Here is a 23,170-nt window from a genome sequence, read left to right as displayed (position 1 = left end):
GACAACGAGGTGTTTGTGTAGCAGGCACAACTCGACCGGTTTGTCACACCAAACCACTTCCAGGGAGCAAGGTGAGTATTGCACCTGAAGATCATAGTTTCATCTTTGAAATTTGTGAAGATTTTAACCATGGATGTCTTGTGGTACTTGCATATGCATGCAAATAATGCTATTAGTTATATTTTTATTCTCATCTGACTTGTTTCCATATGTTTCATTTGGCACTTAGCCCAAAGCATTTACTTGTCCAGGAAACAGGGATAGTTTACCCAAGTATGTTGTTCCTCGTGTTTTTATAATCCCGTATGATTTACTTTCTTCTGTGGAACACAAAAGGAGATGTAAGGCAAAGGGTTAGAAACTAAGGGGGGCTCAGGGCAAATTTGGGAGCAAAACATGGAGGCATTTTTTTAAATAATTTTATACTGTATACCATTTAATCTTAGTTCTTATATATTAAAAGCCTAGATATACACATTATTACATAAAATGTGTGATAATGTTGATTAACTTGAATGGGTAGCTGGAAATACACTCACTGAGCACTTGATTAGGTACACTATGGTCCTAATAAAGTGCCCGACATGATCTTCTACTGTTGTAGCCCATCCGCCTCGAGATTTGACATGTTGTGCGTTCTGAGATGCTATTGTGCTCACAACAATTATACAAAGTGGTTATCTGAGTTACCGTAGCCTTTCTGTCAGCTCAAACCAGTCTGGCCATTCTCCGTTGACCTCTCATCAGTTCGTCTCATCTGCGGATGGACCACTCATTCCATCTGCAGAACCTCCGCTCACTGGATGTTTTTTGTATTTGGCACCATTCAGAGTAAATTCTAGAGACTGTTGTGTGTGAAAATCCCAGGAGATCAGCAGTTACAGAAATACTCAAACCAGCCCATCTGGCACCAACAATCATGCCACGGTCCAAATCACTGACATCACATTTTTTCCCCATTCTGATGGTTGATGTGAACATTAACTGAAGCTCCTGACCAATATCTGCATGATTTTATGCACTGCTGCCACCCTATTGGCTGATTAGATAATTGCATGAATAAGTAAGTGTAAAGTTGTTCTAATAAAGTGCTCAGTAACTGTATATTCTCAGTGTAATTATTTAAATTGAGAACTTAAATTGAAGTAATTGAATAAAACAGTTATACAGTATATTTTTATATATATGTTTAGGAAGAAAAATGCCCTCAGAAACGTTAAATTAAATTAAATAAAAAGCCCCTGAAAATCAAATCCAAATGGGAAAGTTACACTGGTTAGGCAGATTGTTTGTCTCACTCACCATTTGCTTTCATTGCATCTTTTTCCATACAGTGAAAGTGATTGCTAAATAAGGCTAACATTCTGCTGAACATCTCCTTTTGTGTTCTACAAAGGAGAGTCATACTGTTCGGAACAACATAAAGACTGAATTTTCATTTTCAGGTGAACTATCCCTGTAAAATGTTTAAGAAAACATTTTTCTTGGACAAGTAAATATAGTTTTATTGTAATATGAATTTTGGACAATCTTGGAAAGAAAATGCAATACAACAGCCTCAAGAGCCGTGTCTTTCCACCTCAATGCTGATTACACTGTTCATACAGACACATTACACTAATTACTCCATAAAAACATTAAGTGTAATTGAAAAGCTGAGACTGAGAGAGGAAGACAGGGTAAGAATTCCCTTCCCCCCTCCTAACCTAATCTGGCCTTCACTGGACCGATTTCAGCTTTCGAAACATTTAACCTAATTGCTATTGATTCCAAAGTGGCAGAGCGAGTGTCTAGGCTTCCACTGTCACAGCACAATGGCTTGCCACCGATCGGGTGAAATCAGATTCCTGTTGCCTGATGCACAGACCTTTTTTGGAAGCAATTTGATGTGTAAGATCCAACCCCCTCTCACAGAGATGGTTCTACTTATGACCTGACCTCTTCCCAGCAGAGATAAGGTCATGTGTGGACACAGTGTCTTATAAGAAGGAACCAAAATGATGGTGGCCTCTCTTGGTCTCATGAGCGCTTTGTCTTTCCATTTCATATGCGCCCACCTTGTCCTTGAGGGAGGAAAAAAAAGAGACTAATGATGCCACTTCGCCTGTCTTGAGCTATGTCTCGGGGGATCCGAGCATGGCGACACCAACATTTTTCTACTGACACTTCAGTTGATGGCAACTCAGGGTCCTCCTGCTTGTTAGCGGAGGGGAGATGAGCCTGTCTCTCATTCATTTGCTGTGAATAGGTGTATGGAAACATCAATAGTTTCTTGAAATGAGGCTACCGAGTGCTCCCCAACTGGCGAGATTGTAGGCAGACACATCAGTCATGTTGTAAAAGGAAAGGTACATTTGAGCAGAATTGTACTTGGGAACAGTTTTTAACCTACTGCTTTAACTGCTTTTAAATGTGCATTTTTTGTAAATACTGGTTTTGCTACTTTTGCCTTAAATTGCAGAGGATGCAATAATGGCAATAAGAGGATGTGTGAATAAGTCTGTCTTTAAATGAATAATTTAGTGTGGTGAACTACTTCTAGTATCATGAAGTACACATTTAAGGTTTTCCCTGGAGTGCTAGCTTTTCTTCATCATGTAATAAAATGCCAATTTCACATTTCCAGATGCCCTTTTACACATTCAGCTAATTGCAGCTTTGAATGTTTTGAAAATTAAGCATTTTTAGCTGAGGGTGAGATTAAAACCACAAATAATTGTCTGAAGGCTTTTTTCCCCCCTAATTGTGCTCTGATTTATGTGATGTTAATTTGTTTATTTTAATTTCAGCAAACAACAAAACTAATTAAAAGAATGTCAAGATGTATTGTCTCGTCATTGATCCGAATGAGCAAATCCAATGACTTCCCCTCTCGGCTTAAAGTGGCAATATATAATTTGCAACTTAAATGTGAAAATGTGTAAATAATTCAGTAGCTAAGTTCCCAGCCCAGGGTCTGTCTGTGCATCTCCACAGGGCTAGCTTGGCACAGCGTCAACGGTGTACTAGAAAGGGAACACTTTCCTTTTTTTTTTCCAGCAGGTCTCTGGAGCCACGCACGTCTGTGCTAGATTAGAAGTTTAAATTAAAGTGAATGAGGGAGGAAAGATAGGAATGTTAATTTTTAGTCAGTGGCAAATGTGTTTGTGTGAGAATCCTGTGCGTGTTGTTTTTTTGTTTTTTTTTTCTTTAATTGCATACATATTGTTACTTGAGCTTGGCTGCCATTGACCTAATGTGTTGTTGAAATGCACAGTTAATTTGTTTGCTCTAGGGGCTAATCAATTCAAAGCAAGTGATGCAGTGTAGTAAGCTGACAGCATGACAGGGATCAGATATAGTAATGGCTGAGGGCTCTTGCGCTAAGGCCATCAATAAATTGTAATTATACTCACAGAAACTTCATGATAACATACGCATCACAATACAAAGGCCGCAGTACAATACAAATTGGCATACATGTTAATTTTGAACTGAATTTCTTAAAGCATAATTTAGTATAAAAGTTGTTTATTGTAAACTGTATAACAGTTTCGGCAAAACCAAATCATTTTGCGCCATTCAAAACACAATTAGGTTCATAAATAAAAGCAAAAGAAATAATTATGTTACCAAAAAGCAAATTACTTTTGGCCTTTTCTTCTTTAATAGTGTTTTTATGCTACCCTGACTATAGTATAAAATGCTCTGGCTGAAAATTAAATAATAAAATAATTTAGGATTAAATAACATTCAGATTGTTTTAACATTGTGTTAAGAATCTTAACACAAGTCAAACACAACTCACTTCTAAACACTGTTGTTGTATTCAAATGAAGAGTTTTATAATAATCATAACATTAAACTCTTAGTAAATTTAATGGAACATTTTTAGCCCATAATTTAGGCCACATTCTTCTTTTCTTTTTTTTTTTTTTCTCCCCTTTTCTCCCCAATTTGGCATGCCCAATTCCCAATGTGCTCTAAGTCCTCGTGATGGTGCGGGTATTCGCCTCAATCTGGGTGGTGGACAACGAATCTCAGTTGCCTCCGCGTCTGAGACTGTCAATCCGCGCATCTTATCACGTGGCTTGTTGAGTGTGGTACCGTGGAGACCTAGCGCGTGTGGAGGCTCACGCTATTCTCCGCAGCATCCACACACAACTCGCCACACACCCCACTGAGAGCGTGAATCACACATTATAGCGACCATGAGGAGGTTAACCCAATGTGACTCTACCCACCCTAGCAATCAGGCCAATTGGTTGCTTAGGAAGCCTGACTGGAGTCACTCAGCACGTAGGCCACATTCTTAAGGAGGGCTGGGTATTAAAACATATTTTTCAGTTATAATGTCCCTTTTGCTTACATATGAAATAAATTATCTCCCAGCTAATACTGTTAATTATACAGAGGAGCTTCTAACTAGGTATATTACGAAAATATAAATTTTAAAGTTTATTAGTTTTTCATCATTTTGGTCACAATTTGGCCTTTTACAAATGAACAAATCCATGTTTTCAATCAATAAATAAGATATTATATTTCATATATAATTTTTGGTTATATGTTTGTTTAATTGCATAATTTGTACTATTTAAAATAATTTAAATTGATTTGTTGAACATGTGCTAAAACCAGTACTGTCTTTTTAACATTTGTGTAAAGAGTGTCTGTAGATGAACGCATATTAACAAGAGACTCTAATGGCTGTATCTCATCCATGGTATGCCATACTAATCTGATTAGAATTAAATGTTTAATTTTAGTTGTTTTTGATCAACAACTGACTGTAGAGAACAGAAAGGGCATTAAAAGAGACATTATTAAATTACAAATGGGTCGTGTGGATCTCGACTTTGGATACACATTACACGGAACAACTTATACTCTCAACACGCAGTGAAAGGATCTTGCTGCTAAATACTTCACCACTATACTACACTATCGCTGTTGAGTGAAATCTAAACATTTACCAGCCAGTTGGCAAATATATACATTTTAGTTGATTAGCATGAAATTTGCTTGCAAATGTGAGTGATTTTCTCTCACTGTAATTTTTAGAGTAAAAATTAGATCTTGAGATTTAAAGATTGATATCGAGATCGTTCAAATGAATATGCATTGGAAAATCAATATTTTTACCCACCCCTATTCTTAAATATACAGGAAGTGTCAGAATATAGGCAGTGCAAAATATACTGTGCTAAGATCAAGTGAAAACACATATTAGCCTGCAATTGTGTTTTCTTACAGTTAGTCTAACTCACCCTTGCATGTGATATTCACGATGCCTCCACTGCAGGTCTTGGCATTTTCCGTATCTCGTTTGAGAGCAGGGTACGAAACTAACTTTTTTGACCCAGTTTTACCAGCCACCAATTTCCGATTCATTTTTCACAATCCATGTACAGTAAAACTGCTGGATTTAAAATTATTAAACCTCGGAGCACCTCCTGAGATGGCCTGAGAACATTTGCAGCACTCACATAAAGAACAACACTTTCTGCAGACAACTGACATAGAGAAGAAAGAAAACTCTTCATATGCACATTCTGTGAGAAGCAAATATCCCTGATGTACAAAATGATAATAAAAAATAAACATTTATAAATTAAATCCAGTTTGAAATGTATAAAGTTGAAGTCTTTGTATATAGTCTTTGCAATCTTTGTTTGGTGTAATGTAATTACCAGTAAGGCCAAGATGTATAAAATATCACCATAAGCTTCTTTTAGCTGTTTCTGAACTCAAGAATGCATCCTGTGTGAACACTTCCTACTCATCTGAACACGTCTGATCAGGGTCTGGTGGAACAAAATTATTCAGGGCTTCCTTAAATCCGACTAGGGCTGCAACTAATGATTATTTTGATAACCGACTAATATTACAATTATAAGATCGATTATTCGGCAATTATTGAAACGATTAATCATTAGATCTTAACAGACAATTCAGCTTGTGCCTTGACAAAAGAGGTTGAATGAAACATCTGCTTACTTTAAAAAATAAATAAATAAATAATTATATATATATATATATATATATACACACACACACTACCAGTCAAAAGTTTTGAAACACTAACTCATTCTTTATTATAATTGTTTTCTTCACATTTTAGAATAATAGTAAAGTCATCAAAACTATGGAATAATAGAAATGGAAAAATCGGAATTATGTTGTGACTAAACAAATCCAAAATAAATAAAAACTATTATATTTTAGCATCTTCAAAGTAGTCACCCTTTGTCTAGAATTTGCAGACATGTACTCTTGACATTTTCTCAACCAACTTCTTGAGGTATCACCCTGGGATGCTTTTTAAACAGTATTGAAGGAGTTTCCATCTATGTTGGGCACTTATTGGCTGCTTTTCTTTATTATTTGGTCCAAGTCATCAATTTCACTGCTGCTGTTTCTGCCTCACAAATCCACCGATTTGCACGGTGATGCCGGTGTAAATAAAAGACATGTTTAATGTACTGTAGCACCAGGACATGACATTGTTGTTTGGCAAATTCGACAAGCTGTACCGCTACAGTACAATCTGCTTGCCGTTTGCCATTGATCTTCACATCTGTGTCCTGTAAAGTGTGTTGCTCTGTTTTCCTGTGAGCGCTCAGCGACGCCTCTCAATAATGCGCTGCTTGGTTTAAATGAAACTGTAATGTGTTTATGTATCGTATGAAACATATGGTATTGTATAGTGAGCGCTGCATCATACAATACAATACAATACGATATTTTTTACACCCCTAGTCGCAAGCCGTCACATTACTATCTGAGTTTGCAGCAAGCGCGTAAGGGATGAATGTCTCCGCGTGAGTCCATCACCCGTTTCAAACTCTTTTGCGCTATTTTTCACGCGACTCATAGAAGCGGCCCTGACAGCACAGAGAGCTGGTTTCAGAGTGTGTGCTTATTTACATGACCCGCTTTCTTATTATTTGAACTTTAATAAAGGATGCATTCAAGATATATCACCGTTTCCTTTTTAGAAGCTCTGACATGCAAGTTTTGCTCCAGCATAGTGTTGTCAGTCGTCTAACATTTTTAATCGTGATTAAGCACATAATTTTTCATAGTTAATTGCGATTAATCGCAGATTTTGAAAGTGCTGAAATTTGACTCTATAGATAATTCTTGTCAAAATGCATTTATTTCCTTTTTGGGAAAGAAAGCAAAAAAATATGTAACAATATAATGCTTTATTAACATTTTTCAAACAAAGCCTTCCACAGTATAAAGATAGAAATGCACTAAAATAACACCAAGTTACATTAAATGTATAATGTCTAAGACTAAGTTGGAGGTTGACTAATTAAAATAACTAATCCCCCCATAGGTTGCATATTGCAGTGAACATTAAATCGCTTAAACTCTCATCCTCCACAATAATAATCGCCTAGGAGACTGTGGATTTTCACTTTGCTACATCAATCGTGAAGCCGCGTTCATGATTCATGTGAGGGCGTCAATGCCAGCATCAACCGCGGCTTTGATCTCCACATTAAAAGCACTGCAGACAAAGTCTCATTCTGCATTTTTGTGATAGTTAAAACTTGACCTGCTTCTGTGGTAATTAAATTGCGGCTTACAGAGAATGTAAAGTACTTGCTTTCTGTCACAAGTCCTATCTGGGCTTATTTTATGCATACAAATAGCATTAAGAGGTCCTTTCCCATCGCTGGTGTATGTGTATTGTGGTGTGTACATCAGTGTAATGACTCCGGCCGGATACATCGCAAAGGTTACGCCCTAGTTCCACCTGTGTTTTTGCTCATTTTTGCTTTATTAATGGTAAATACTTTAATTGCGATTAAGAAAATTGAACACGTTAAACTTTTTTAATTAATTGCATGCGTTAACGCATAAATTTTGACAGCTCTACTCCAGCAGAACACTTGCTCCACTTTATATCACAATGAATCTGCTTCTGTATTTACTTATATTGTTTTTTGTTTTTATAATTCCCACATGTACTTTGTGATCTAAGTCACCTTAGGCTGTTTGAGAAGTTTGGAGAGCATCTGGACTGTGAGCTGTCTCTTCTTCCTCTCCTCTATCATTCACTCGTACTGAACGCTCCTCTTGCGCGTCATCAGATTTTCGTTACATTACATGAGATCAAACGACTATTCGACAATGAACATTTTTGTAGATAATTTTTTATTGTCACGTTGTCAATAACGTCAACTAAACATTTCAGCCCTAAAACCGACTAGTCGACTAATCGTTCAGAAAACCCAACAACTAGGCGATTTTGGAAAATGTAGTTTTGACATCCCTAAACAGACGCTTTATAAAAAAAATTGTACCATGCAGCCCCTCCATCCCGATACACCAGTGCCCTCAGCTCCAACAGGCTTTAGAGAGGCTTTATCACCACCATACTGCCCTCAGGATTACTGCTCAAAATCCTGTCATTCATTAAAAAAAAATGTGGATAAGAGGATAACTGTCTGATTGGGAGGGGAGAGATGGAACAGTTTAAACCCTTTAACACCTCCAGAAGTCAAATTGTATGACTCTGAAAAGAAAGGCTGAGAAATGAGGAAGGATTAAATAAATGAATTTGAGGGTATTTGGACATGAGCCATTTCCTAATGAAAGACAGTTTGGAAAACCCAGCGTAATGCGGGTGCGATGTGATTATAATGATTCTTTCTCCCCAGCTGCTTATTAGTGGCTTTTGACAATAATTGTAAGTGTTTTAAGGCAGTTACAGCCTATGGGGCTCTCTGGACCACTGGATAACGGCTGTCACCCATTGATTTTTACTAGGCTGCTAGTGACTTGCCTATCAGATTAATAATTAATTTGGCAGATATTGAAGCACACACTTGGGGGGAGGCGTGGTGTGGGCAGATCACCCACACCTCTGTCCTTACACTACCCTGATAGATATGGATGGTCTTGTGGTGCAAGGCTTTAACTGTAATACATTAAGGGTTTACAGGGATTTACAGGAAACTTCGTGAGAAATGAGCAGATTAGGAAAATGCATCAACTTAATTTGTTAAGCAAAATACAATAACCAGGTATGAATATAATTGTTCAGTTGAGTCCTCTGTGGAAAAAAAAAAGTAAATCCCTGTTCACTGCAAAAAAGCGCAAAAATATCAGTGTTAGTACAAAAATATAAACACATTTTTGTGCCAAGATTCAGAACGAGTACAGTGATTTTCACCAGTCTCTAAAACAAAAGTGCAGATACTTAAATCCAAACAAATGACGATCTTCACACTATGATATTTCAGAGTGTCTTTGAAGTATTTCATAGAAATGCATTGTTTCATTTTTAAATCTGTTTTGCGTATTTTGTCTGCTGAAAATTTTGGTATGAAAAGTACTTTCTGTTTGATAACCCTTCACTGTTCTGGCATAATTGTGCTTTCTTTTGTCAGAAAACTTGTAGCCTATCTGATTTATCCTAGACCATTCATTAGAGGATTTTCTTCCTTTTGTTGCCGTTTTCACTAGTGGTGCACCGATCAGGAAATTTGAGGCCAATACCAATCACCGATTTTTATTTTTATTTATTTTTTATTTTAATTTTTATAACTCTTAAGATCGGCTGATACCAATTTCTTTTTTAAAGTGCCCTTTGCCACACTTTTGCAAGTTATATGCTGCAGTTATATGTTTATGCCCCACACAGTAAAATTACGGTAACACTACAAAAAGGTTCCATTTGTTAACATTATTTAACAATATTACTGTTGTTAACATGAACTAATTAACTTAATGTTAGTTACAACATATACTATTACATTTGTAAAATCAAAAGTTGTATTAATTAACATTAGTTAATTATGCACTATTAACTAACAAGAACTAACAATAAACAATTGTAATTTTATTAACTAACATATTAAAGTCTGTAAAAATATATTGTTCATTGTTTGTTCATGATACTTAATGCATTAACGCATGTTAACGAATGGAACCTTTTTATTAAGTGTTACCAAAATTACATTAAAATTACATTAATTGTGAATTGCTAACATTTATTTGTATTGAAAGCAGTTATTAATTCCTCTGTTGCCAATATCAAAAGGTCATTGTGACATACTGGTAAACAGTAAAAACCATTAGAGCATCACACACAGCAGAGATGCTTTCGAAAATAAGAAAAATATATCCATTACAAGCTCTAAAACTGCTCCAGTGAGAAATCATTAATATCAATGGTTTGTTCACTGTCTTTGGCGTTTTGCTGTAACACAAATCACTAATTATTAAGCAAATGCGTGACGCGGTGCCATTATGGTTAAAATGTATATGCTGTGATTAGTGGTAATGTGACCAACATTAATCTGATTTAAATTAGGATCCTCACAGAATAGCGCTGAGATGAGTGACTGATGAGGTATTGAGAGCACCTAGAGAGCGCGCATGTTTGATTGACACTGCGAGTGAGCATATTGAATGGAGTGAGGCTGAAAGTGCTCATGATCACTCAAACAGTCTCTATCGTTCATCTCTATCGTTCAACACAACGTCTGATTGTCACGATTCACATTACGTCACATGAACTCAGATTTGTATACGCATGTTTATTTGTTGTTTATTCGTTTTTATTCCTGTTTGTAGCCTCTTTATCCTCTCCGTGCTCACAGTGCAGCGAGTCAGAATAACTACTGTAATGATTATAGAAAATGGGCAACTTAATATTCATACATGTGTAATTCTTACACATTTTTAAAAACAAACCTGCATATTCATCTGAATAACAGCATGTCTGAAAGTTTAAATTCGTGAACACTTAGAATTGCCAACAATTCACCCTCCAGAGGGCACACTGTCATGCATCAAGAGCTGAGAAAGCACTCATTCATTAGAGTAGCAGTGTGATTCCCTGCGTGCTGCAAAAAAGATTGGCCCTGATTCTTGGCACAATCGGCCGATCACAGACTTAAGACGAAGATCAGCCAATTTAGATCAGTGGCTGATCGATCAGTGCACCCCTAGTTTTCAGCTTGAGTCTTAAATTCTCAACCTTTATCTATAATTTGAGTTGAATACCTTTTCTTAATGCAGTTCCACTAAGCTGATTGAATTCCCTGAAAAGGACATTTATCAGGTTATTGTGGGATATTCACCTTGTATTGATGTAATTTCAATCTTGTAGGCCAGTTAGTGTGATAAAAGTTGGTTTTAAAGTGTGCAGTGAAAGTCATGTGTGCACATTTACAGCACAGTGAGCAGATTGGGGAAGATTCATATTTGACCTTCATTGCTATTCCCTTCCTGAGATAATCAAAGAGAGTGGCTTGCTGTGCTATTCATCTTCAAGCAACCCGATTCTTCCCAGTCATTTTCCTAAATTACATGGACACACACATAAAAAAAAAAGGGGGTTGGCGGTTGTTACAACCTGGCACATGATTAGCAATTTTGCTCTTATGGCAAGTGCACACATGAGTAGATGGATCACTCTTTGTAATTTATGAATTTGCTTGGAATGATATCTCGACACATGACCTAGTTCTCTCTTTGCTTTTACCTATATATTATTTCCTGTCTTGCGTACCCTTCGTCTGCCCTCCTTAAATCCCCTCATCCCACTTTTCCCTCCAGTTGCACATTTTTCTTTGTCCTCTCACTTTTCCTTGGCCTGCCATTTGTCTTTCTTCAGCCTGGTCTCATGAACATTAAGTGACCGTAGCAACATTTTTGCCAAACAAATTAACGTGCCCTATTACACATTTGGCTGCAGTTTCCCAGTGAAATGTCCAGCGGGGGGCACCAAAAGCGAGCGTAATGGCGTCATAATTAGACGAGGTTTTAAAGGGGAATATTAGATGGAGATTTTAATGAGCAAATCATACCTGTCTAACCTAAAACTTTAACCTAAACCTAACCAAAAGTGGTCTAAAATCAAATGATAGGTAGACAAATGATTTCTATCCATTTTTAAAAAATTACATCTGTCTCACAGTTGTGCCCTCATTTCCACTGCACCAAACAATTTTGCCCCTGTACAGTTTCATACATTTCAAAAGTTAGTGTACTTATTAATTATTGTGAGTAGAATGTGTTTATTGGCTGTTATTTCCAAACAAGCTGTCATTTTGCTAAATTATGCAAAAAGTGTGAAAATATTATGTAATTGTACGTATTTAGGATTCATAAAATGTTTGTTTTGAAATTAGTAAATTTGGAAACACCAATGTTTCACCTACCATAGTTCATGCAAGCCTTTTATTTGTCTCTCATTTTGTTTCCCTGCAGTATGCTTCGGCTGGATGTCCTCTGTCTCTACACCACACCTTGAAACCGGAGCATGAAGAGGTGTGTGAGTGCCGCCCGTACACCTGCCCCTGTCCAGGGGCATCCTGCAAGTGGCAGGGCTCCCTCGAGGCTGTCATGCCACATCTCATGCATGCCCACAAATCCATTACCACCTTACAGGGGGAGGACATTGTCTTTCTAGCCACGGACATCAACCTGCCTGGGGCTGTCGACTGGGTTATGATGCAGTCGTGCTTCGGCCACCACTTCATGTTGGTTTTAGAGAAGCAGGAGAAATACGAGGGACACCAGCAGTTCTTTGCCATCGTGCTGCTCATTGGCACGCGAAAGCAAGCGGAGAACTTTGCCTACCGCCTAGAGTTGAATGGCAATCGCAGGCGGCTCACATGGGAGGCAACACCGCGCTCGATCCATGATGGCGTAGCAGCGGCCATCATGAACAGTGACTGTCTTGTGTTTGATACTTCTATTGCCCACCTATTTGCCGACAACGGTAACCTGGGTATCAACGTTACCATCTCCATGTGCTGAGGTGGCATTGTAAGCCCGAGAGATGGCTTTTCCCAGCAGCATAAGCCCTGGACAACTGCTGCTCCCTTTCAGACAGGAGACTCTGAAGGCATCAAGTGGGATATGTATACATTAGTGTATATTTCTGTTCAAGACTCATCCACTCAAAAAGCGCACACTGACGTCTCACTTGTAGGTTAGCTTGCTAGATGAAGGACAGGGGTTCTTCTTGAGATAAAGAGGTGTTTGAGTGTGCAGGTGCTGGCAATCAAAGGCATTGGTGCAATTGAGATTTTCTCTTGGACGGCCCAAGGATACCAACACCTTAACCTTCACAACCATCTGACTATGCCCACTGTAGAGTCTTGGTATGGATGGCCCTTTTAGTGTCTGGAATGACCTCTGTTAAGCCCAAAATTCACAGAAACTTGTCCAGCTGGCCTAGCTTCACATAAATCAAGATCATCTGATCAGTTGGGTTTTGGGCCAAGTCTTGGCTTGAAAGTGGCACATTTGCCTCAGAAGCTTACAAGACCTACGAGAACAAAAATGCATTCACTGCTTTGCTTTGGTTTTTCCCCTGGGATATCAAATGGAACTTTGACAATTGTACATGGCAATGTAAATGGTAAACTTGTGAAATGTCTTGATGAAATAGTGCCCAGTGCTGACAGTGTGCATGGTGGAAATAAAATTCACATGTAAAAAAAAAAAAAGACTGCCTAGCCACCATGTTTGTGAGGCAAGAATCTGACCTCTTCACCATGATTATCTCTTGAATCATTTTAATATACCTGTCCTCACTTTTGCAAGAAAATTTGTAAATGAGGTTCTTTGTTAAAACTGATTAAGTTCTTGGTTATCACCCGGTAGATCCGATGTTGATCATCATCTACATAAAATGACAGAACTACAGCCAGCTCTTTCAGATCTTCTACTGCCCTGATCTTATGCCACATTGCAAATATGGTTATATATATTTGACACTTTATTTTTATTTATTTTTTGTGTATGTTCCTCATCACCTTGGATTTCTGTTGTACATTGTCTATTCACCAATGACTGCATGTAAACGAATAAGCCTGTGCAGAATAGCAAACAACTCCCTCTCTTCTCTTTGGTGCAGCTGACCATATTAGATTGGTTTTGTTGTCATTGAGCGCATTTACATGCACAGCAATATGCTGATAACTATCAAAAATCAGCTTATTCAAAAAAAATAAAAAAATAAAAATATGTATGAAATCAGCATTCACATGAGACTAAAATCATCTGATTATTCTCTGCTTTTGACGTCAAGACATAAACAGGCACATTGGATAAGCTGGTAACAGTGTTTACATGGAACGAGAAATCGAGGTAATGGGCAAAAATCTACATTTAAACCTGTTTATGCTTAAAAATGTCAGCTTATGAAGCATATTCGTTGTAAGATTGTGCATGTAAAACACACTCATTGTAAATGTTAGCTCACTGCTCAAACGTTTTGTAAATATACACACACATCTAGTTTTGTTGATATTTGTTGATATTATGTCTCTACTATGATTCGTTTAGTCTAGACTGAAGTTGTTTACTCCAGGTCTTTTAAAAATCCAGCAAGATCGGAGCGATTATTTACTCGCCCCTTTGGTCAGTGAACCCACAATGCCTTACAAACTCAGTCTTTTAGAAACTGCCATCTTCAAGGACTTGGTCTCAAATTCAGGTCACTATGATCCAACCCTCCTGTGTCTTGAAAGGACTGGAAGAGACACATGCTGGTTTAATGGGCAGGAAGGACAAAAGACATTCACAAGTCATCCTACTTTGGCCCCAAAACCAGCTTCGCTAACAGTTACACCGAATCTAGCCTCTTAATCAAATACCTTTGACGATTTTGGAGATGTCTGTACGATAACAGCATTGATCTCTCTGAATGCGGGTAGTTCCATGAAGACCTCTTTAGTTTGACACACAACTGACACCATTAGCCCTTCTTTATCTCTCTGCTCTTTCGTTCTCACTGATAAGTAATTTAAATATGTAAATTACATTTTTATAAATATGTTGTAGAGGAAATATATTTAGTCTTTTTTTAAAAATTTGTTCAGTAGAGACCCATAGGGAAAGATGAAAGCGTTGAGCTCATATCCTCTGGTCAGTGTTTCTGCACCACAGATGTGTGGACCGACTATCGTCCCCCATGCTTGTGCTCTCGACAAGCGGTTGTCATGGGAACTATATATGCTAATGAAAAATCTAACTAATTCAATCCAAGAAGAAAATTCTTTTACATTTTTGTTATCTCTGGATAAACTTGAAATCCTGTTTTCAAGCCTTTTAGATAATGGAGATTAAGGATATCAATACATTTTTCGAGGTACTTGATTAACAGATAATCCCTCTTGAGATCTGGAAAAATTATGCCGTAAATAAACGGTTTTCGAAACATTCCCATCACTAGGAAATTTGTGTTGAACAGGATGGAGTACCTGCATGCAGATCATGAGCCCTGAAGGAAGCTTCAAGCACCAAATATGTGTGGAGTGTAAATGGTCTAGTCTAGTTACATTAAAGGGATAATTCACCCAAAAATGAAAATTTTGCCAAATACTCACCCTTATGTTGATCCAAACAGATGTGACTTTCTTTCCTCCATGGAACATAAATGAGATTTTAGGTTTGGAAGAACATTTTTCTTTTTTGGTTGAACCATCCCTTTAAATTTGCACATTTAGCCTAATCTACTTGGATTTCCAAAGAAAATGAATATACAATAATGCATAAATGTCTTCATTCAGATGTGACCATGTGGCCAATTGTAGTTTGTTGCAGATTGTTTTTGAAGAAATTTGATGTCAAAATAGACCACCAGCCATCTCTCTCCCATGGCATTTCAGACTCCTTTAAACAGAAGTGAACACAAAACGGAATACATTTATTTTAATGAAGTGAGCAGGTAATTTCCTGAGCTGTGTGCCATGCCTTGCAATCAAGCCATCAGGGTCAATATTGAGCACTACATCCAAGTGAACTTGTGTATAAACATGTTCCCGTCGAGGACTAGAATACTTAACGTGTGTGGCAATGGTTAGCTTTATCCATGATGCAGCTCTGATTTTTCAGGTGCGGACCCAGCGATAAAAGTTTTTTGTTTTGGAGATAGTTGCCAACCATCAGGTAACATTAAAATCTAATAGCCAGATTACTCCTATTAAATGTTTTATGTAAGGAAAAATAATATAAGGAAAATCTGCAAAAGAGTGTGTAGGTTTTACAACAGCAAAACCTGGAACATTAACTACCCAAATTCAAGAAGCTTCAAAAAATTTTAATTTCCTGTATTTAGATGGTGCTTATGATTTAATTTACCATAATTAATGAAGTGAAATGGCAATACTCCATCTTATTTTAATATATTACATTGTGAACAGTCACAAATGTTAAAACTCTTCTTGAATTAGTTTGGAAAAACTGTGATGGTAAAGACAATTGGCCTCAAGGACCCAAAGACAGCTTGCAAAAACAAAGTTTAAATGGGCTAAAGAGGACCGCTACATCCGAAGACCTGACAACATTATGGCAGCTGTTTATATTTATTAGATACCGTTACTGTCCAATTAAGAACTGATGTGAACATGTTTTTATCTGTATTTTTGATAGTTTATTCAAAACGGATAGTTATGTAGTCTATCAAATGAGCAATGCAATAATGGACGTCAGATATCTGTAAAAAAGTTCAGTGCAAACAGACATTTGACCCTTAACCTGCAGTATTGATCTGGATGTTAAAGGGACAGTTCACTCAAAAATGAAAATTCTCTCATCATTTACTCACCTTCATGCCATCCCAGATGTGTATGACTTTATTTCTTCTGAACAGAAACAGAGATTCTTAGAAGAATGTTTCAGCTCTGTAGGGCCAAACAATGCAAGTGAATGGTGACCAGAACTTTGAAGGTCCAAAAAGCACATAAAGGCAGCATAAATGTAATCAGTACAACTGCAGTGGTTTAATCCATGTATTCAGAAGAGATATGATAGGTGTGGATGAGAAACAGATCAATATTTAAATCCTTTTTAATATAAATCTCCACTTTCACGTTCTTCTTTTGTTTGGGCAGGGAGGAGAATTTATAGAAAAAAAACTTCTAAACACCATTCACTTGCAATGTATGGACCAACAGAGCTTAAATCTTCTTTTAAAAATCATTGTGTTCAGTAGAAGAAAGTCATACACATCTGGGATGGCATGAGGGTGAGTAAATGATGAGAGAATTTTAATTTTTGGGTGAGCTATTCTTTTAAGTGTCTGTGACAGAACAAAACCAGTGGAGTCACATCATTAGTGCTGCTGGCCAGTTTGTTCATATTTCATTGGTTATGAATTGGTCAGCTCACAGGTACTCAAGGCTATATAACCTATTACTTTCAGAACGTTTTTTGAGCGATTTACTTTTTTTGCAATCTCAGAGAAACCTTTAAGTGAAGCCCTTACTACCTAGGCAGTCACTTTTTTGCTTACTGCTTATTGTTTTTTGCTACTGGAAGTAATTATTTTTAACATGAAAAAGTTAGATTGGTATTTTTCTTTATAAACCATGCTAGATAAATTAAGTGAAACAGATGCTAGGTTCCCAAACGCTGTTAATCACCACACCCATATTTTTTGGGGTAATTTTCTCCATCTTAATGTTCAGCTCAGTGTTTATATCTTATTAATTCTCTGTGTTTATTTATTCAGAGTATATCTGTGTAGTTCTGTTTCATCTTTTCTTGCTAGTTTATTAAATATGTTGATGTGGCTCTAGAGATTATTTGAAATATTAGCGATGCTGTTTTTTCCTGTTGAGCAGGTATAAATGGGTAATCTGTTTGGTCCAATGTAAAAAAAAAAATAAAAAAAATAATTAAAAACAATTTCTACTGAACACATCCTTAACTTAATGTCTTTTACTAGTTATGGTATACTAGTCTGTAATGGTTGGTGTACTTTGATAGCATCATCTTGATTTTGGAAAACAAATTTTAGTTGTCACTATTCATCAAGACTACACTACTCATCTTTGGTTTTTGTACCATATAAATTCAAATAAAATTTATTTATTTGTCAAACGGGTGTTCGTAAAGTGTAAAACACAAATTCTAAACATTTATTTACATTTTCCAAGGTACACTTAAATCACCTCTGATAAAACAGTCCATTTGTATGCAAAAAAATAAGAAAAATTTGTACAAACTGCCCTATGTTCAGTTTCGCCTGTGTTCTCCTTCACGACTGCGATCTCTGTGTCTGTCTCGTTCCCTTCCTTTGTCTCGGTCTCTATCTCTCTCTCGTTCTCTGTCTCTCCCTCCATCCCCATTTCTTTCTCTATCACTCCCTCTTCCTTTGTCCCTGTTGTATCGCTGTTGTGTGTTGTCTTGTCTTTTCTCCTCTCTGCTCTGGTCTATCCTTCTGCCGCCTTCTTTATCCCTGTCTCTCTCAACTCTCCGATCATCTCTATGTCTGTCTCTGAATCTCTCCAGCTCCTCTTCTCTGTACTGTGGATGTCCTCTTGCCTCTTGTCCAGGTCTGTCCCTTCTGTTTTCTGCCGGTCCTTTTATGGCATACTTCTCATACACTTCATCCTTTTTCTCCTTCTTCACTTTGACTGGGAAAGACGTTGACATCTCTGTCCGTGCCTGGTGTTTCTCTACCTTTAATGCCTTTTTCTTCTCTTTTTTCTTCTTTTTCTTCTTTTCCTTTTTATCTATAGTATAACAAGATCAAAAACATAGCCATTCAGTCTTAACCTTGATAACTTAATACAGAGTGTATTTAATTTGACCTCTTCTCACCTTTTTTTGGCTTTTTCAAAAGTACAGCACAGTCTTCCTCAGATTCTGACTCAGAGGAGGGAGGGGGCACTTTGGGAGCGCAGCCCTCTTTTCGCAGTTGTTCAGTGATATCATCGATGTCATCTGTGTCTTTAGGTGGGCGATAATTTGCTACATGGTCCACGCGTATGGTCCGGCCTTTAATCTACAGAGAACAGAAAAAGAACAAATTAGTTCAATAGACCTATTCAGATTAAAGGATGTGTTTCGGGTTCAAAATAAGTTAAACTCATTCGACAGCATTCGTGGCATAATATTGATACTTTTGACTTGTACCTCGTTTATTTCAAAATTGCAGTTACATTGAGACACTTACAACGGAAGTGAATGGGGCCAGTCCATAAACATTAAAATGCGTGTTCTTTCAAAACTATAGCCACAAGATGTGAACATTATACCTGTTAGCATGATTTTAGTGTGATAAAATCGTTTACTAACCTTATCAGTGAAAAGTTAAATCCAATATTACAACTTCGTTGCCATGACGATGCAACGCTGGTAAACCCTTTCTTCGTGTGACCCCATTTCCACATGCGTGAATGTTGTATTTTGGCTTCGCAATGCATAATTTTATTTAAACTGACAGATCTCAGTTCAGGACATTCTGGGCTGTCAGTAAAGGGTTCAAATTTTGACGCACAGAGTCATGTGACAAAACAACTTGGCGCCGATCACAGCAGAGTTTGTCTTTGGGAGAAACGCCAACAAAACTACATCTGGTAAGAAACCTAATTAAGTTTTCACATTGAAACCTGTTTGAGTTAAAATATTAGAGTCTCTAGTTTCATCCCAAATGCCATTTTAAAAATTGTAGCAATTTATCGCGAAACGTCACGCTGTTAAACACAGTGTACACTAATGTGTACAATAGCACTAAGTTTTCATTAGAAATCCTAAATAAACCTTACTGTGTGTTATCACACTGAGAATCAATGGGCTCATCCAAAAGCTGAAAATGTTGCTTTCAGAGGCTTTATATGGAGTTAGGATGAAAATAAAGCACATTTCAAACTGTTCTGAGACCAGTGCAGACAGACAGCACACTGGAGATTAAGTCATTCACTAAATAGGGAGCAAGGGAGCATCCTATAGCTTTCCTATGAATCCAAGTGCATTCACTCCTAAAATCCAACGAGAAGTTCAGTTTCAGGCTGCAGATGATGTTTGAACCACTCAACATGTTTGACAGACATGGGACAATGGTAATCAGTACATAGATTCAGAATTTATAATGGATAATTGTATTTTAACATGGAATTAATTATGCTAATTGAGCTAAAAGCACATAAATGGTAATCAGAAGGTTGCTGGTTCTATCCCCACAGCCATCACCATTGTGTCCTTGAGTGAGGCACTTAACTCCAGGTTGCTCCGGGGGGATTGTCCCTGTAATAACTGTACTGAAAGTCACTTTGGATAAAAGCGTCTGCCAAATGCATAAATGTAAATGTAAGCTTCTATAGCTTGGATTTATTTAAAATTTCACAACTTAGTCCCACTGTCCACATATGTGGACATACATTTTTAGGAAAACTATTTGCTCTAGAATAATTATTATTATTTTCATTGTTTATTAGGTGCTTCTAGTTACAAATCAAAAAGGGAAATGGAAAATGCACTCAGTAGTCACCCTTGGATCTCAGGAGGCTATAAGCAATTTTATCACACTTAAATCATGTAGAACAGAGATTTTATCGCACTAAAGTCATATTAACACATACAATGTTTACATCTTCTGGCTATACTTTTGAAACAGTGTGTATTTTAATGTTTATGGATTGGCCCCATTTACTTCCATCACACTGTAACTGTGATTTCTAAATAAACGAGGCTCGAGTTGAAAATATTTTCTGTGGTAATCATTATGCTATAAATGCTGTCAGTTGAGCTTAACTTGTATTGAACTCAGAATATTCCATTTCGGCTGCTATTCAATGCATATGAAGTTTAATGATGGAAATGTATACTTTTATATAGTTCAAAACTAGTTCAAGAATAAGAGTATGCTAGGTAATATTGGTATTTGTATGGTAGGTAAAACTGATACACAGTGCAACATTGTACTCAACAATAAAGATCAACTGTATAATGTTCAGCTATTACTGCAATTTAATATCCTAGTAAATATTTTATAAACAATTTGTAATAAAAACATTTAATAAAAAATATTTTTGAAAAATCTGGCACAAAAATACGTTCCTAAAATAAAATGCATCTTTTTTGTGGTGGGGCCAGTGAAAATAATGGCAGGGCAAGTAAAAATCAGGACTACTGGCCCAATTTGGCCAAATTGAATATCCAAACAAATCTGTTCACCTTGATTCCATTGAAGTTATCCACAGCCAGAATAGTGCTCCTTTGATCCTCATAGCACAGGAAGCAGAATCCCTTTGATTTGCCCGTTTTTTTATCTCGAACCAGATTGATGTTAGCAATCTCTCCATACCTGAGATACACAGAGGAGGATTAAAGAGAGACAGTTCACCCAAAAATGGAAATTCTCTCATCATTTACTCACCTTCATGCCATCCCAGATGTGTATGACTTTCTTCTGTAGAACACAAAGATATTTAGAAGAATATTTCAGCTCTGTAGGTTCATACAATGCAAGTGAATGGTGACCAAAACTTTGAAGCCCCAAAAATCACATAAAGGCAGCATAAAAGTAATCCATAAGACTTCTAAACCAATGGATTCGCTTTGGGTGAGAAACAGATCAATATTTAAATCCTTTTTTACTATAAAACTCCACTTCCAGAATGTGAAAGTAGAGATTTATTGGAAAAAAATGACTTAAATATTGATCTGTTTCTCACTCACACCTATTATATCACTTCTGAAGACAGATTTAACCACTGAAGTCTTATGGATTAATTTTATGCTGCCTTTATGTGTTTTTTGGACCTTCAAAGTTATGGTCACCATTCACTTGCGTTGTATGGACCTACAGAGCTGAAATATTCTTCTAAAAATCTTTGTGTTCAGCAGAAGAAAGAAAGTCATACATGTCTGGGATGGCATGAGGACGAGTAAATGATGAGAGAATTTTCATTTTTAGGTGCACTATCCCTTTAAGCTTTACTAGTAGAAAAATGCTATAAGTACTGAATTCTTAAGCAAGGAAAGATATGTTTGAAGTGTAGGTTAAAAAAAATGTTGGCTTGAGCAATTAGGACCTACTGAGAGAAAACACAGATGATGTCTCCTTCTGTCAGCTCATATGGGAAGCCACCTGCAGATTACAACATGTTTAGAGTCACATAACAGCCTTACAATGCTAATTTGGTCACCATTCTATAAACGCTTTTAATTTACAAAATTCACTGACAAATAATTTGTACGATCGGCAGATCTTCAGAATAGATACAATACAATCATTATGTAACTGTACACCGTGTACCAACATGAGTATCTAAAGACAAAGACTATAGAGAAATAGGTGACTGCTGCCACCATCTGGTCAAGTGTAAACTCTGTGTTTGGGTCAGGTTTAAACGGAAGCATGCAGGCCGAGTCACAGTGAACTGCCTATCTTATCAGCATTTTTAAACATCAATGTGCCTTAAATGCTCATAAATGCTGTCTAGGTAGGTAGTCTGGGTTTTTAAAGCCACTACCAGAATATTCTGTTATAATTTGAGAATGCGATCAAACTGCTCACCGATGAAGATCCAGGCACTGTCCTTATAGACTGAATGCCAGGACACATTGTCTTTGACGCCCAGTTCAGCTTCTCTTTCATTCAGTTCATTGATGAGCTTCACTTTGGTGAGCGGACTGTATGGAGGTAATGAATACACATGCAAGATTGAGGCTAGTTTTTTGCTTTCTGCTCAACCGACATGCCTTTATCGTGACGAAGAGTTCAAGTAACTGTATTCTCAAAATATTACCATAATAAGAAATATATGACTACATATATAGGGGTGTTGTTTCTATTAAATGTAAAGACACAGAGCATCACTTACTTCATTATGATCAGCCAGCAGTGACACCGGAAGCGTTTAATTCCACCGACACGTGATGCTATTTTCTTCCGGATTGAACTGGGAACGGGGTTGTGGGATTTGTAGTTCACTGACAAATAGCCTCAGACGTAAAAGTGAGGCTCATCTCTCTCTCTCTCTAGGATGTGACGTTTTCTTGAGTATGTTTTAAAGTTTTAAAGTATATTTCCCGAACTTTACAACCGGTTCTACAACTTAAGGACAATGAACAATAAGCAGATATAAAGCATATGCTACATATAGATATTCCATTAGGCCTCCTGAATATTAAATGCATGCAAATAGTTACGTAATCTAATTTCACGTAGGTTACTCCATTTTTGACAATGTAACTCTGTTACATTATATATAAATAGTAGATAGATGTAAGGGTAGATCTTCAACTTCGGGTACTTTTAGCACTGTGAACTTCTAGAAAGTAAAGCCTCAATAAAACATTTTTCACACACTGAATTATTTATTTATTTATTTTTATTTTTATTTTTTTGTCTACTAACAAAGTCCAACAGTGTATGTGCATCACAGGATATTCATTTCATTTTTTCTGAAAGTCA

At 37.0% G+C, this 23,170-nt stretch overlaps 2 protein-coding genes across 2 annotated transcripts in view; one reads left to right on the top strand and one right to left on the bottom strand.

Annotated features, from left to right (window-relative positions):
- LOC127429319 (E3 ubiquitin-protein ligase Siah2-like) overlaps positions 1–14,005 on the top strand; it is a 48,224-nt gene extending 34,219 nt beyond the window's left edge. The window contains exon 2 of the mRNA XM_051678283.1: positions 12,220–14,005. Within this exon, the coding sequence (XP_051534243.1) occupies positions 12,220–12,771 (552 nt within the window). The 3' untranslated portion in view covers positions 12,772–14,005. The remainder of the gene's footprint in view (positions 1–12,219) is intronic.
- LOC127429318 (RNA-binding motif protein, X-linked 2-like) lies at positions 13,693–22,625 on the bottom strand. Its single transcript, XM_051678282.1, has 6 exons — positions 22,578–22,625; positions 22,271–22,386; positions 21,790–21,841; positions 20,926–21,055; positions 18,571–18,754; positions 13,693–18,482 (listed from the first exon to the last, which is right to left on the bottom strand). The coding sequence occupies exons 1-6, from the start codon at positions 22,580–22,582 to the stop codon at positions 17,983–17,985; spliced, it is 987 nt and encodes a 328-aa protein (XP_051534242.1). The 5' UTR covers positions 22,583–22,625; the 3' UTR covers positions 13,693–17,982.
- Positions 22,626–23,170: the final 545 nt, after the last annotated feature.

The sequence above is a fragment of the Myxocyprinus asiaticus genome, chromosome 38, assembly GCF_019703515.2.
Source record: "Myxocyprinus asiaticus isolate MX2 ecotype Aquarium Trade chromosome 38, UBuf_Myxa_2, whole genome shotgun sequence".
NCBI classification, from domain to species: domain Eukaryota; kingdom Metazoa; phylum Chordata; class Actinopteri; order Cypriniformes; family Catostomidae; genus Myxocyprinus; species Myxocyprinus asiaticus.
This window is presented reverse-complemented; position numbering and strand designations above follow the sequence as displayed.